This window comes from Branchiostoma lanceolatum, chromosome 14, assembly GCF_035083965.1.
Source record: "Branchiostoma lanceolatum isolate klBraLanc5 chromosome 14, klBraLanc5.hap2, whole genome shotgun sequence".
Classification (NCBI taxonomy): domain Eukaryota; kingdom Metazoa; phylum Chordata; class Leptocardii; order Amphioxiformes; family Branchiostomatidae; genus Branchiostoma; species Branchiostoma lanceolatum.
In genome coordinates this window covers 4,483,075-4,492,977 of record NC_089735.1, presented here as the reverse complement: position 1 = coordinate 4,492,977, position 9,903 = coordinate 4,483,075, and the positions used below count along the sequence as shown (strand labels likewise).

The 9,903-nt window shown below is 40.9% G+C and overlaps 1 protein-coding gene across 15 annotated transcripts; it reads right to left on the bottom strand.

The window, feature by feature from the left end:
* Nucleotides 1-1,314: 1,314 nt before the first annotated feature.
* On the bottom strand, nt 1,315-5,844 carry LOC136448277 (uncharacterized). 15 transcript variants are annotated; one of them, XM_066447623.1, is made up of 8 exons: nt 5,572-5,815; nt 5,461-5,541; nt 5,246-5,430; nt 5,023-5,097; nt 4,652-4,749; nt 3,929-4,026; nt 3,369-3,481; nt 1,315-2,648 (listed from the first exon to the last, which is right to left on the bottom strand). In XM_066447623.1, the coding sequence occupies exons 1-8, from the start codon at nt 5,813-5,815 to the stop codon at nt 2,559-2,561; spliced, it is 984 nt and encodes a 327-aa protein (XP_066303720.1). In that variant the 3' UTR covers nt 1,315-2,558. The 15 variants fall into 15 exon arrangements, with proteins under 15 accessions (XP_066303720.1, XP_066303723.1, XP_066303724.1 ...); XM_066447626.1 differs by having other exon boundaries at nt 5,246-5,409; XM_066447627.1 differs by having other exon boundaries at nt 5,246-5,550; nt 5,584-5,616; nt 5,671-5,815.
* Between the last annotated feature and the right edge of the window lie 4,059 nt (nt 5,845-9,903).

The following is a 9,903-nucleotide window of genomic DNA, read 5'->3' as shown; positions in this document are numbered from 1 at the left end:
CGTGGCCAATATACCTGATGACTCAATATTGTACTTGTGGCACAGACTGACCTCTAAGGATGACAAGTAGCACTAAGAACCTCTGAAAGTCCCGCAAAAAGTCGGAGGTTAGCTAAGTAACTTAGAAAAGTGTGATTGAGTGCCAATTGTACGAGGCCCTTGTTTACATAACTGTTTGACCCATCGTAGCTTTTCGACACCAAAGGCGACCAGGACAAAAGGAGCATTGATTTTCGTTTGCACCTGCCCGAAGTTAAATTTTCACGAGGAAAAGCTTGCTGTTGATGTAGAGTGTTGTCACAGCTCTTACATAGAGAGTAAGTTGTTACTATCGCCATGACATTTAATCCCCCATATCCCGACGTGTGTTCGAAACCTAATGCGCAAAACTCCATTTTTGGCAGCCCCAGGACCCAAATTTTAAGGACAGTCAATATTAGGTAAAATGCTGCCTTGAATCAGTTTTGTCCTTATTGATTTGCTAGCAACAGCTTGTAGCTTCCCTATTCAATGGCCATTGGAATTATGTCAGTGATTCAAGTGTGGGAATAACAATTTTAAAATTCTAACTCATAAAATTATTGTCAATATCTTTAATAATGTTGTTGTAGTGACAAAATGGAAGGGGGGCCTGAGGCACAAAGTTAGATATGTTTCTGTTCTGCTGGTATCAGTTGCTATGAGTTGTTCTATTGTTTCACTAATGCTAGCACACATCAATAACTTAGAACAATAGGACCCTTTGTCCACAACTTAATCCGTTGCCATGATGATGAATCCATCGCCATCTTAAAAAAAGGGGGTATGTGCAAGATGCATTATTTTTGTGTGTGTGTTGTATTGCATACCCGGTAAACCGCATCAAGGCGTAACACACCAGGTTTGTACTGAAGAGTACAAGCTGCATATCCGGACAGATTTATATAATCCACACACACTGAGAAGGACCCCTACGCTTTTCGATAAGTGTTGGGTTCTTTAACGTGCTTGAGGTGTGGCTCTCCTCAAACATGGGACCTCCATTTAACGTCCTATCCGAGGTACGTCCCTAACCGAAGCTAGGTACTCATTTTCACCTGAGTAAAGTGGGGAAAGTCGTGTAAAGTGCCTTTCCCAAGGACACAACGTCAACGGGACAAATCAGGCAACCCCAGATTCGAACCAGGTATCTCTGGGTTCTGGGGCCAAACACCCTGCCACTACGCCACCGCGACGCCACATGTCAAACATGAAAGCTACTAAATCAAGGTATGTGTAAGTAAATATGATATGTACTTGTATGTGCCATAATCACGCTATAACATTACCAGTTCATTCATTCCAAATAACTTTAATCAACACTTTTTGTTGCCTCTGGCATTTTATTCCCTCTGCTAGAAAAATAAGGAAACAGCACATACAATTGTATTCAGTTATAAATATACCTTAACCTCCCAAAATACACAGATAGTAACCTCCAATGCATAATATTTTCTTTCTGTACAGTGGTAATTTGTGAATTGCATGAAATATTGTACAATTTAGTGACAATAGAACTTTCTCAGATTGCATAGGTACTCTACTATGGATAACAGTAATTCGAAAGCTCAGTAGCAGCTAAAAATCTTAATAAACAGCTATTAATAAACAAAAACACAGCTCCAGAAAAAAACACAAGACTGGTACAAATGCAACAGTTACTGTACATGACTACTGCCCTGTGTCAGGGACCCTAGCAGCAGTATAATCAAATGCTTAGCTGTTCTGTAGCTTTGTAAATGATCCATTGCTATTAGTACCATTTGTCCTTGAAACGGCGGTACAATTGCAAACATGATTTTGCCAGAGTTCACTGTATTACAGGTGGTAACCATTAATCAATGTATGCAGTCTACTAACTACAACTTAATGTTTTTAAGCTTATAGCTGTCATTATTTCTTTTTGTGTGAAATTTAAGGCACTTCAATGCAAAAAAATCCAATGTTATAATAACTTTTTAACATTAGTTCTGCGTGGCCTGAGATGTGTGAAATGCAATTCTTTCTTCAGCTCCAATATATCAATCCATGACCAGTAATAAATATACACCTCTGTGGTACTAATTATACCTAAATATAAGAAAATACTTACAATACTATAGGTACCATGTAATCTTAAGTTTTTTCCAACTTCCAAGCAATATGACAATCCATCAATATATCATTTATGATAGAAAATGTCCATACTTCGTGATTTTATGACAATTCCATAAATACATTATTACTGAAAATGTCCATATTCTTTATCTAATTTGATGATCAACGCAATGGGAACAAAAACTTTTGTCTAATTGGAACAAATGCTTGACATCACATCAGTCAAGATACCCTGCAAACCTTCTATATAAGAATGATACAATCTACAAGATAAACCTGGTACAGAATGATCACTGACATGCCATGATAACATAATGAGCAAGCCTGATAAATTTCTTTAACTATGCTTGTGACTATATTCATCATCAATATTTCTATGACTGTATGTTTTAGATGGACTAATGTTTGAAATGGTCCAGTGAAGGTCTGCACTTGCTCCCTTCTCAGGGTTCCTCCTTGTTGTACAGGAGTCTGTAGCCATGGTACTGTGTGATGGGCGTTCTTCTCCAGTACATGAACAACAAAATCGCCACCTAGGAACAAGTGGCAGAACTTCAGCCAGAGTCATTGTACACACTAGCCACTTAACCTAAGCTGGAGGCATGAGTGTTTTCATGGCTTCTCTGAATTGAGGGATCAACCAGGATCACAATGCGCCGAGTGGGGATTATCAAAATTCTACTTAATTTGTCCTGATGTAATACATGTACACAAAAAAGGGTAACAAAATGTCAAGTAAGAAACAAAGAAAAATACCGTATGCACAAAATCTAAGTAAAGTGTTAGTACTAGAAATGCATGTCGGTTTTCAAGCAGCTTCATTTTACAATCCTATAATTGATCCCTCATTCCCAGACACTATAGCTAAGCGTTTAAATGTATTCTTTGTTGTGCAGTTGCTTGTAGGTTCTGCTTCTGGTGGAGCCTCGCCAATACTTCAGCAGCAGGTAGGCCATCTACGGAGAACAATCCGAGAAAAGAGAGCCAGGATGGGTGATTATGGCAAAGTAGCAGCACAGGATATCAGTACCAGTTATGCAGTAGCTGTTAGAGCAGCTGTTACAGTACCAGTTATACAGTAGCTGTTAGAGCAGCTGTTACAGTACCGGTTATACAGTAGCTGTTAGAGCAGCAGTGTTCCTTTACTGAAGGTGTGCTATGACTAACAGATCAAAACAATTAAAACCAGACCACGCCCTCCACACCACACCTAATAGAAAAATCAGAATAGACAGAAGGATAAACAAACTTACAATAATGACAACTCCTAGCACCATGACATAGAAGAGCGCCTGGCTGGCCTTGCTTGTTCGAGGTCCACTCGGCTGAGGCCGGACTTTCTTTGGAGCAGCTTTTGGAGCTTGGGCTGTTGGTGACAACAGAAAATCACTGTCTGTCATATTTACCAGATAGGCTTCAAATTAAGAGAAAGTTTATCTTTAGATAAAGATGACAACATATACATACTAGATCTTCCTTTTTACCCTTCATTTTTCTCTTTTTTTGTGAGCTCTTCCTTGATTTCCAAACCCATATACATGTCTGATGCAGCATGCTGTTATAAACATACTGTACTAGAGTATTAGCATGCATAGCTAAATTGTCTCTACTTTAATTCATGAATAAGATTATTTCTTAAAAATTCTTAGATATTTACAATAATTCAACTGTCTTGTATGTACAAGTTGCCATACATTGGACCTATTACAATTGTAATGCACTTAAGTTCTTCTTCATCTTTGAAGAAACGCAAAGAGACAAGCCTCTCACTTCTACTGAGTTCTGATAATACACATGTGTACAGTTTTCTAACCTGGTTTTTTGACAGAGTTTGACTCATCCTGGGTGTCACCAGGGTTGAACTCATCCCAGTCATAGTCGTCTGTATCCCACTTGTTCATGTAATCAGGCCTTAGATAGGGGAAAAGTTATAACAACATGTCAGACAACACTGCATCCTTACAGTACCTCGACTTCATCTCTGTCTAGTCAAGAATGCTAGAATAAGCTATCATATGCCAGAACAGTATGTTAATGTTAAGTCAACACTACTTGATATTGTAAGCTATCACTATAATAGTATCAGTCTTATGTGAGATCCAATTATGCCTTTGAGTCTACACAAATGCTTAAAGAAGAGGATTAGTATATTAATCTTCATCCTGACTTTGAAATCAAGTGTAGAACTGGTGTTATACCATGTGGTAGTTCAGACTTAAGTTATATATTCATTTAGATTCAATTTCTGTTTCAGTGGCAGGGTATATTTTTACAGGGAGGGGTTGATATCCCTTATCCTTGAACGTGCATCTCCTCGAACATGGGACCCCCATTTTACATCCCTTCCGAAAGACGGGTCTAGCCGCAACCAAGATGCCCTTTTACTAAATTTATTACCAGGATTGAACCAGGGTCTCCCAGTTACCAACTAATTGGAACCAAGAGCCCAACTGTGCAGCTGCTACCAGTTGAGCTACAGGGACATCGCATTGTGTGAAAGTTAAGTACATGTAGTAGATTCCCCCTCTGTTGATACCTTCGTTTTCCATTGTAGTCATAGTAGTCATAGTCCCAGTAGTCTGTGGTCATTCGTTCAGTGGTGCCTTCCATGAGATCTTCCTCAATGCCTTCATCCTAAGGAAACAACAGCAAGATACATGTATAAACATGTCAGATACTTTGGGCTTAGCCTTCTATGTTTCCATTCTATCACAACTTGGTATCTGGTAGATGAAAGTTTTGCGAGATTAACAAAATGGTTATGTCCATGCCACTGGAATGTTCTAGTACAAGACCTGGTGTACCCCTCCATTACTAGATTAAGTATCTTCTGTAGTAATTCCAGTCAAGTAATGCATTTTCACTAACAGCAGAAAACCAACTGCCAGATTATAAAAAAAGAGTTACTTCAGTTCCTTCACCAGCAGCCTCTTTCTCTGAAGTCTCCTCCTCCTTCTTCTCTTCTTCTTCAGTTGCCTTTACCTGGAGCAAGCATCACTTTTAATTACCCAATCTCAGAACAAGAGGAATGATGTTACATAAAGACATGGGAGATAAAAAGGAGATGATGTGGGGGAAAACTCGTAACCACCCTCGACAAATTTCCATCAATCAAACAATGAGTTTTTACCTGTTCCTTTGGTGCTTGCGGTGGAGTTGGTGGCTTTTCAATTTCCTTCTGTGGTTGTTCAGCAGGTGGTTGTGGCTTTGCAGGGGTTTCTACAGGTGGCTGCTGAGGTTGTACAGGTGGCTGTGGCTTTGCCGGTGGTTGTGGTGGCTGCTGTGGTTGTACAGGTGGTTGCTGTGGTTGTGCAGGTGGCTGTGGCTTTGCAGGTGGTTGTGCAGGTGGCTGCTGTGGTTGTGCAGGTGGCTTCGCAGGCTGCTGCGGTTGTACAGGTGGTTGTGGTGGCTGCTGCGGTTGTGCAGGTGGTTGTGGTGGCTGCTGCGGTTGTGCAGGTGGTTGTGCAGGTGGCTGCTGTGGTTGTGCAGGTGGCTTCACAGGTGGTTGTTGTGGTTGTGCAGGTGGCTGCTGCGGTTGTGCAGGTGGCTTTGCAGGTGGTTGTTGTGGTGGCTGCTGTGGTGGTTGTGCAGGTTGTTGTTGTGGTTGTTCAGCTGGTTTCTGTGGTTGTGCTGCTGGTTGTTGTGCGGGCAGTTCCGCTGGTTTTGCAATCTCAGCTGCCTTTCTTTGTAACTGCACCATCCCTTCATTCTGCACATCATTAACTGCAGCTGCATGGGGAAAATATACAGTGAGATTAATTATAATTCTTTACTGATTAATTCCAACATTCCTCAATTATCTGGCTGGAACCCGTTACAATTGAACTCATATTCCTCCAACAGACTGGTCCATTAAAAAACCCATTGGGGCCTATCTATTATACAGAATCAATACAAACAGGAACTAACTGCTGGCAAAACAGATATTGTTGTTTTTCTTAGGCGATTGCAACTTTGCAGGAGCTACGTGTACTGTATATATCTGTATGTGCACATGTATGTACAGTCAAATCAAATGACTTACTTTTACTGTCTGAAAAAGTATAAGAATTGATACATGTCTATAGCCAATTCTAATGGTAAATTGCTTTGCCTTTTTTTCAAAGAATAACATTTGTGTAGCAGGATTCCATCAGCTGAAAACCACAGAGTCAGAATCATAAATTAGTACACTCAACATGGTCTCTGTGACAGAGACCATGTTGAGTGTACTAATTTATAATTCTGACAAAAGGCCACTGAGCATTAAGACTAAATGCCTTTTTTTATACACAGCTCCTAAAAGGGTGTCTTTCGTTGTGCTGACATACCAGTTCTATCTGGTTCCTTCATGTTCAGGCCAGTTTTGACCAGTTTGGCCTCAGTAATTACTGTAAAGTTTGCAGTGATTTGATTTTTAAGTAGGGACAAAATGCAGCATTTCCAGTGGTGTTTGTATATGCGCTACAGTCACAAACTGTACAATGATGAAAAGGCCGCCTTTAAGCTTGCGGTGACAAAATGACGGCAAAAACCGAAAAAATAAAACCATCGCAAACATTTCAAGAATTTCAGTATCAAGTGATCTCACAGTCACGCTGACTGAGTTGAACAATAATCAGTGCAATGACGCATATGCAAGTATAGGTAGTAAGACTGGTTTGGGCACCTTTGGGTATGCAAATGAGGTCAGTATGCTTTAATGCACAAGTCAACTGTGGGCAACATTCTAAACAAGCAGTTAACTCTCTGTATTAAATCATATTTACCTGGTTTTGCACACAAGTTGTCCTGAACATGATATTATCATTGATGTGTGTCCTACATATCACTGATGCCTTCTAAGAAATGGCCTGCCCTAAGGACACGACTCTAAGTGGGCACTATAATTATAAGTGCTATATCAACGACTTACCACAGTATATATACAAGCCTGTTTTCACAATTCTAGCCTTCCGAAAACAATAAGAAATTATTTGAATTTAAACAAAAAAGGACTTCATTCTAAGTTTAAGACCGTCTCTTTAACCTCCTTGATTCAAACGACAGGGACATGCCATAGCAATGCCTCAGGCCTCAGTGTGCTAAAGGTATTTAACAATTCAGTCGGCAATATTTATTGGAGAAATCACAGTCAAATTAGACAGAAATAGGGAATGGATGAATACTGATAATACCATGATTTAGACATGTTACGTGTGAAACTTGTAATCCAGTTTCTAAGTAAAATTGGAGACAAAGTAAGTGATACAATATTGATGCTAACATGGTGACTATTCAATCTCCAAGCAGATCTATCGGTGGCAATGACAGTATCCAAAGGGCAAAAGCAGTATTTGGGGTCCAAAACACTGCTTTAATGCCCTTTGAATACGGTCATTGCCATCGATAGATCTGCTTGAAGATTACGTCACAGGTGACGTGTTAACATCACCTCTACAATGCAAAACACAACTGTGTAAGACAACGTAGCTTTTTGGTTCATCAAAAAGTCGTCTAGTTAGTAATACTATTTCGAGATATCTTTCAACTGGCTACAGTTATCTAAGATTTAGTAAACAGACAATGGCGATGTTACACGGACTGATCATGATGAAGACATCGATCTCATATAAAATTTTCCAAGGCTGCTGAGCCGTGTCCTGGACAAACCGGTTCTGATGCTTTACCCCCGTGATTTCACAAAATTTCTAAACTTGAAGACGATTTTCCACGATAACTTACCGACATTGCCTGCTGGATTTGCTTTGGCAGGGTCCTCTGCAAGACTAGGATGCGTCTTGTAGAGGGTGACGAGGAGAAAAGCGAGAGCTAGTCTGAACATCATGTTGGAGTGAAGAAGACAACAGTCTGTAGCCATGTATCTTCCCTGTCTCCCTCCGAATGGCCCGCGCAGGGGATTGTGGGAAACATATCCCCCAGGTGACGTGACCACGCCCATCTCAGGTATTGTGGACGGACGATACCATCTCGACAGGGTTTTCTTTTGATATCCTGGATTTCTTGTACAGTATCTCTATTTTACTGCGTGAGTGAATATGAAATGTTTCACTTAACAACAAAGACAACTTTGTTAGCTCATTGTCTGATGCCATATTAAAGAAGCATAGGAGATTTGATCACAATGGAGTTCAGCATCTAGTATTCTGAGATGGGCCAGGGCCAAAGACTAGTACAGTCCTCCACGAAATCGATTAAAGCTTGTCAGTGAACTCCACGGCCCAGATCAGTATTACTACTAGACAGTATTATTTCATTCACGGCCATTAAGTTATGATGGCTAAACAAAGGCGGTTACAAAAAATAGACAAACATTGTGAATTGATATGTAAACTTGCCAGCCGTGGACTTCATCACTAAATCAATGAACTCAGCGGCCCAGAGCAGTACGCCGTTCGGCCACGGCCGTGGAGCATTGATCGTCACTATGGCCCTTTTCACAGGCGAACCCTAATCCACTCCAAGTTACCAAGTAGCCGCGGTTTCAGTCTAGTGAGTAGAACTCGACTTGATCAGCCCAAAGCTCACACAGCCCGGATTTGACTCCAAAACTTTAAGTGTGAATCGGGCCATACTTAATCTACGAATTCCGTAGGACATATGACTATTTGTGATGAAGCGGCAAGCTAGAATAAAAGGTCATAAGGTGATTATATTCCCCAAGTTGCCAATGTCTTTCGAAATCTACTGTGACCAACGTTTCTTGCAACGTTCTTGTGTAAAGAAGCCGACACTCATCGCTGAAGCTTTGCATTACTGATAGATTTCGCCTAGTGGCGCTAATGCCAAGGCAGATACATGTTGTATCTTCAGTTCCGTTTCAATCCTGTACTGGCTTGATAAAGTTCGAATGCGGACGGCTTCATGATGACATTTACGTACCATTCAAGGTGGCCATGGCCATGATAAACGTTATTGTAATTAGTGCATAGCAAAGGGTGGCTGCAAGTGCCATGGGTGAATGCACGGTGCATAATGAGAAACGTTATATATCAAATCTAAATACTAGTAGCTATCCACATACCGAAAATCATAACGATCTATCAACCTCGTCTTGAGTTATTGTCTTTCAAAGTCTAAAACAAAATTGGCCCCAGCAGTTTTTTTAAAGTGCAGTTTTGTTGTCTTATATCAAGGAGGTTAAAATGTTAACCTCCTTGCTTTAGTACATTCATGTATCTTCCCGACAAAGCATAAACACAAAGACGATTAATACCTCTTCTGAATCCCAGAGGGATACACTGAAAGATAAAACGCTCCGTGGGGCATTGTAAAGAGTTCTATACCTTTTGAATGCGACAGATATGCGACGTGTAATTTTTTTCACCTGTAACGGGCGGTCACAAACTCAGAATTGTCTTGCATTTGTCGTACGCTTGAATATCCAGTTGTCTTGTTTCCCAAAAACTCCTTGTCGGCCGTTGGTCCTGTCAGTGACTGACAAATTCGGCTTGGAAATCCTACGACATTAGAATCGTACGACGATCTACGGCGAAAGTGACCAGGCAGGCCCTTTAAAGGAAAACCAGGTCTTGTAATGTTTTCTAACGATGACAGGTGACCCTGCAGTAGGAGGTAACCTTGTCATGGTTGTCCGGACTCTCATGGCGAACATGGGTGGTCCTGTCAGCACCCTGTCTATTCATCACAGACGCACAACAGTTATCGGGACGTGAGGTTAGCCTCCGCCAAGCCTACCGACGGTAGCCTGGAATCCAAACCTATCATAAGCTCCCGAGTCTCTCTCCGCTCTCTCTATTTGCTGATAGACTCGGGAGCTATAATGGGTTTGGAGACTCGGGAGCTATA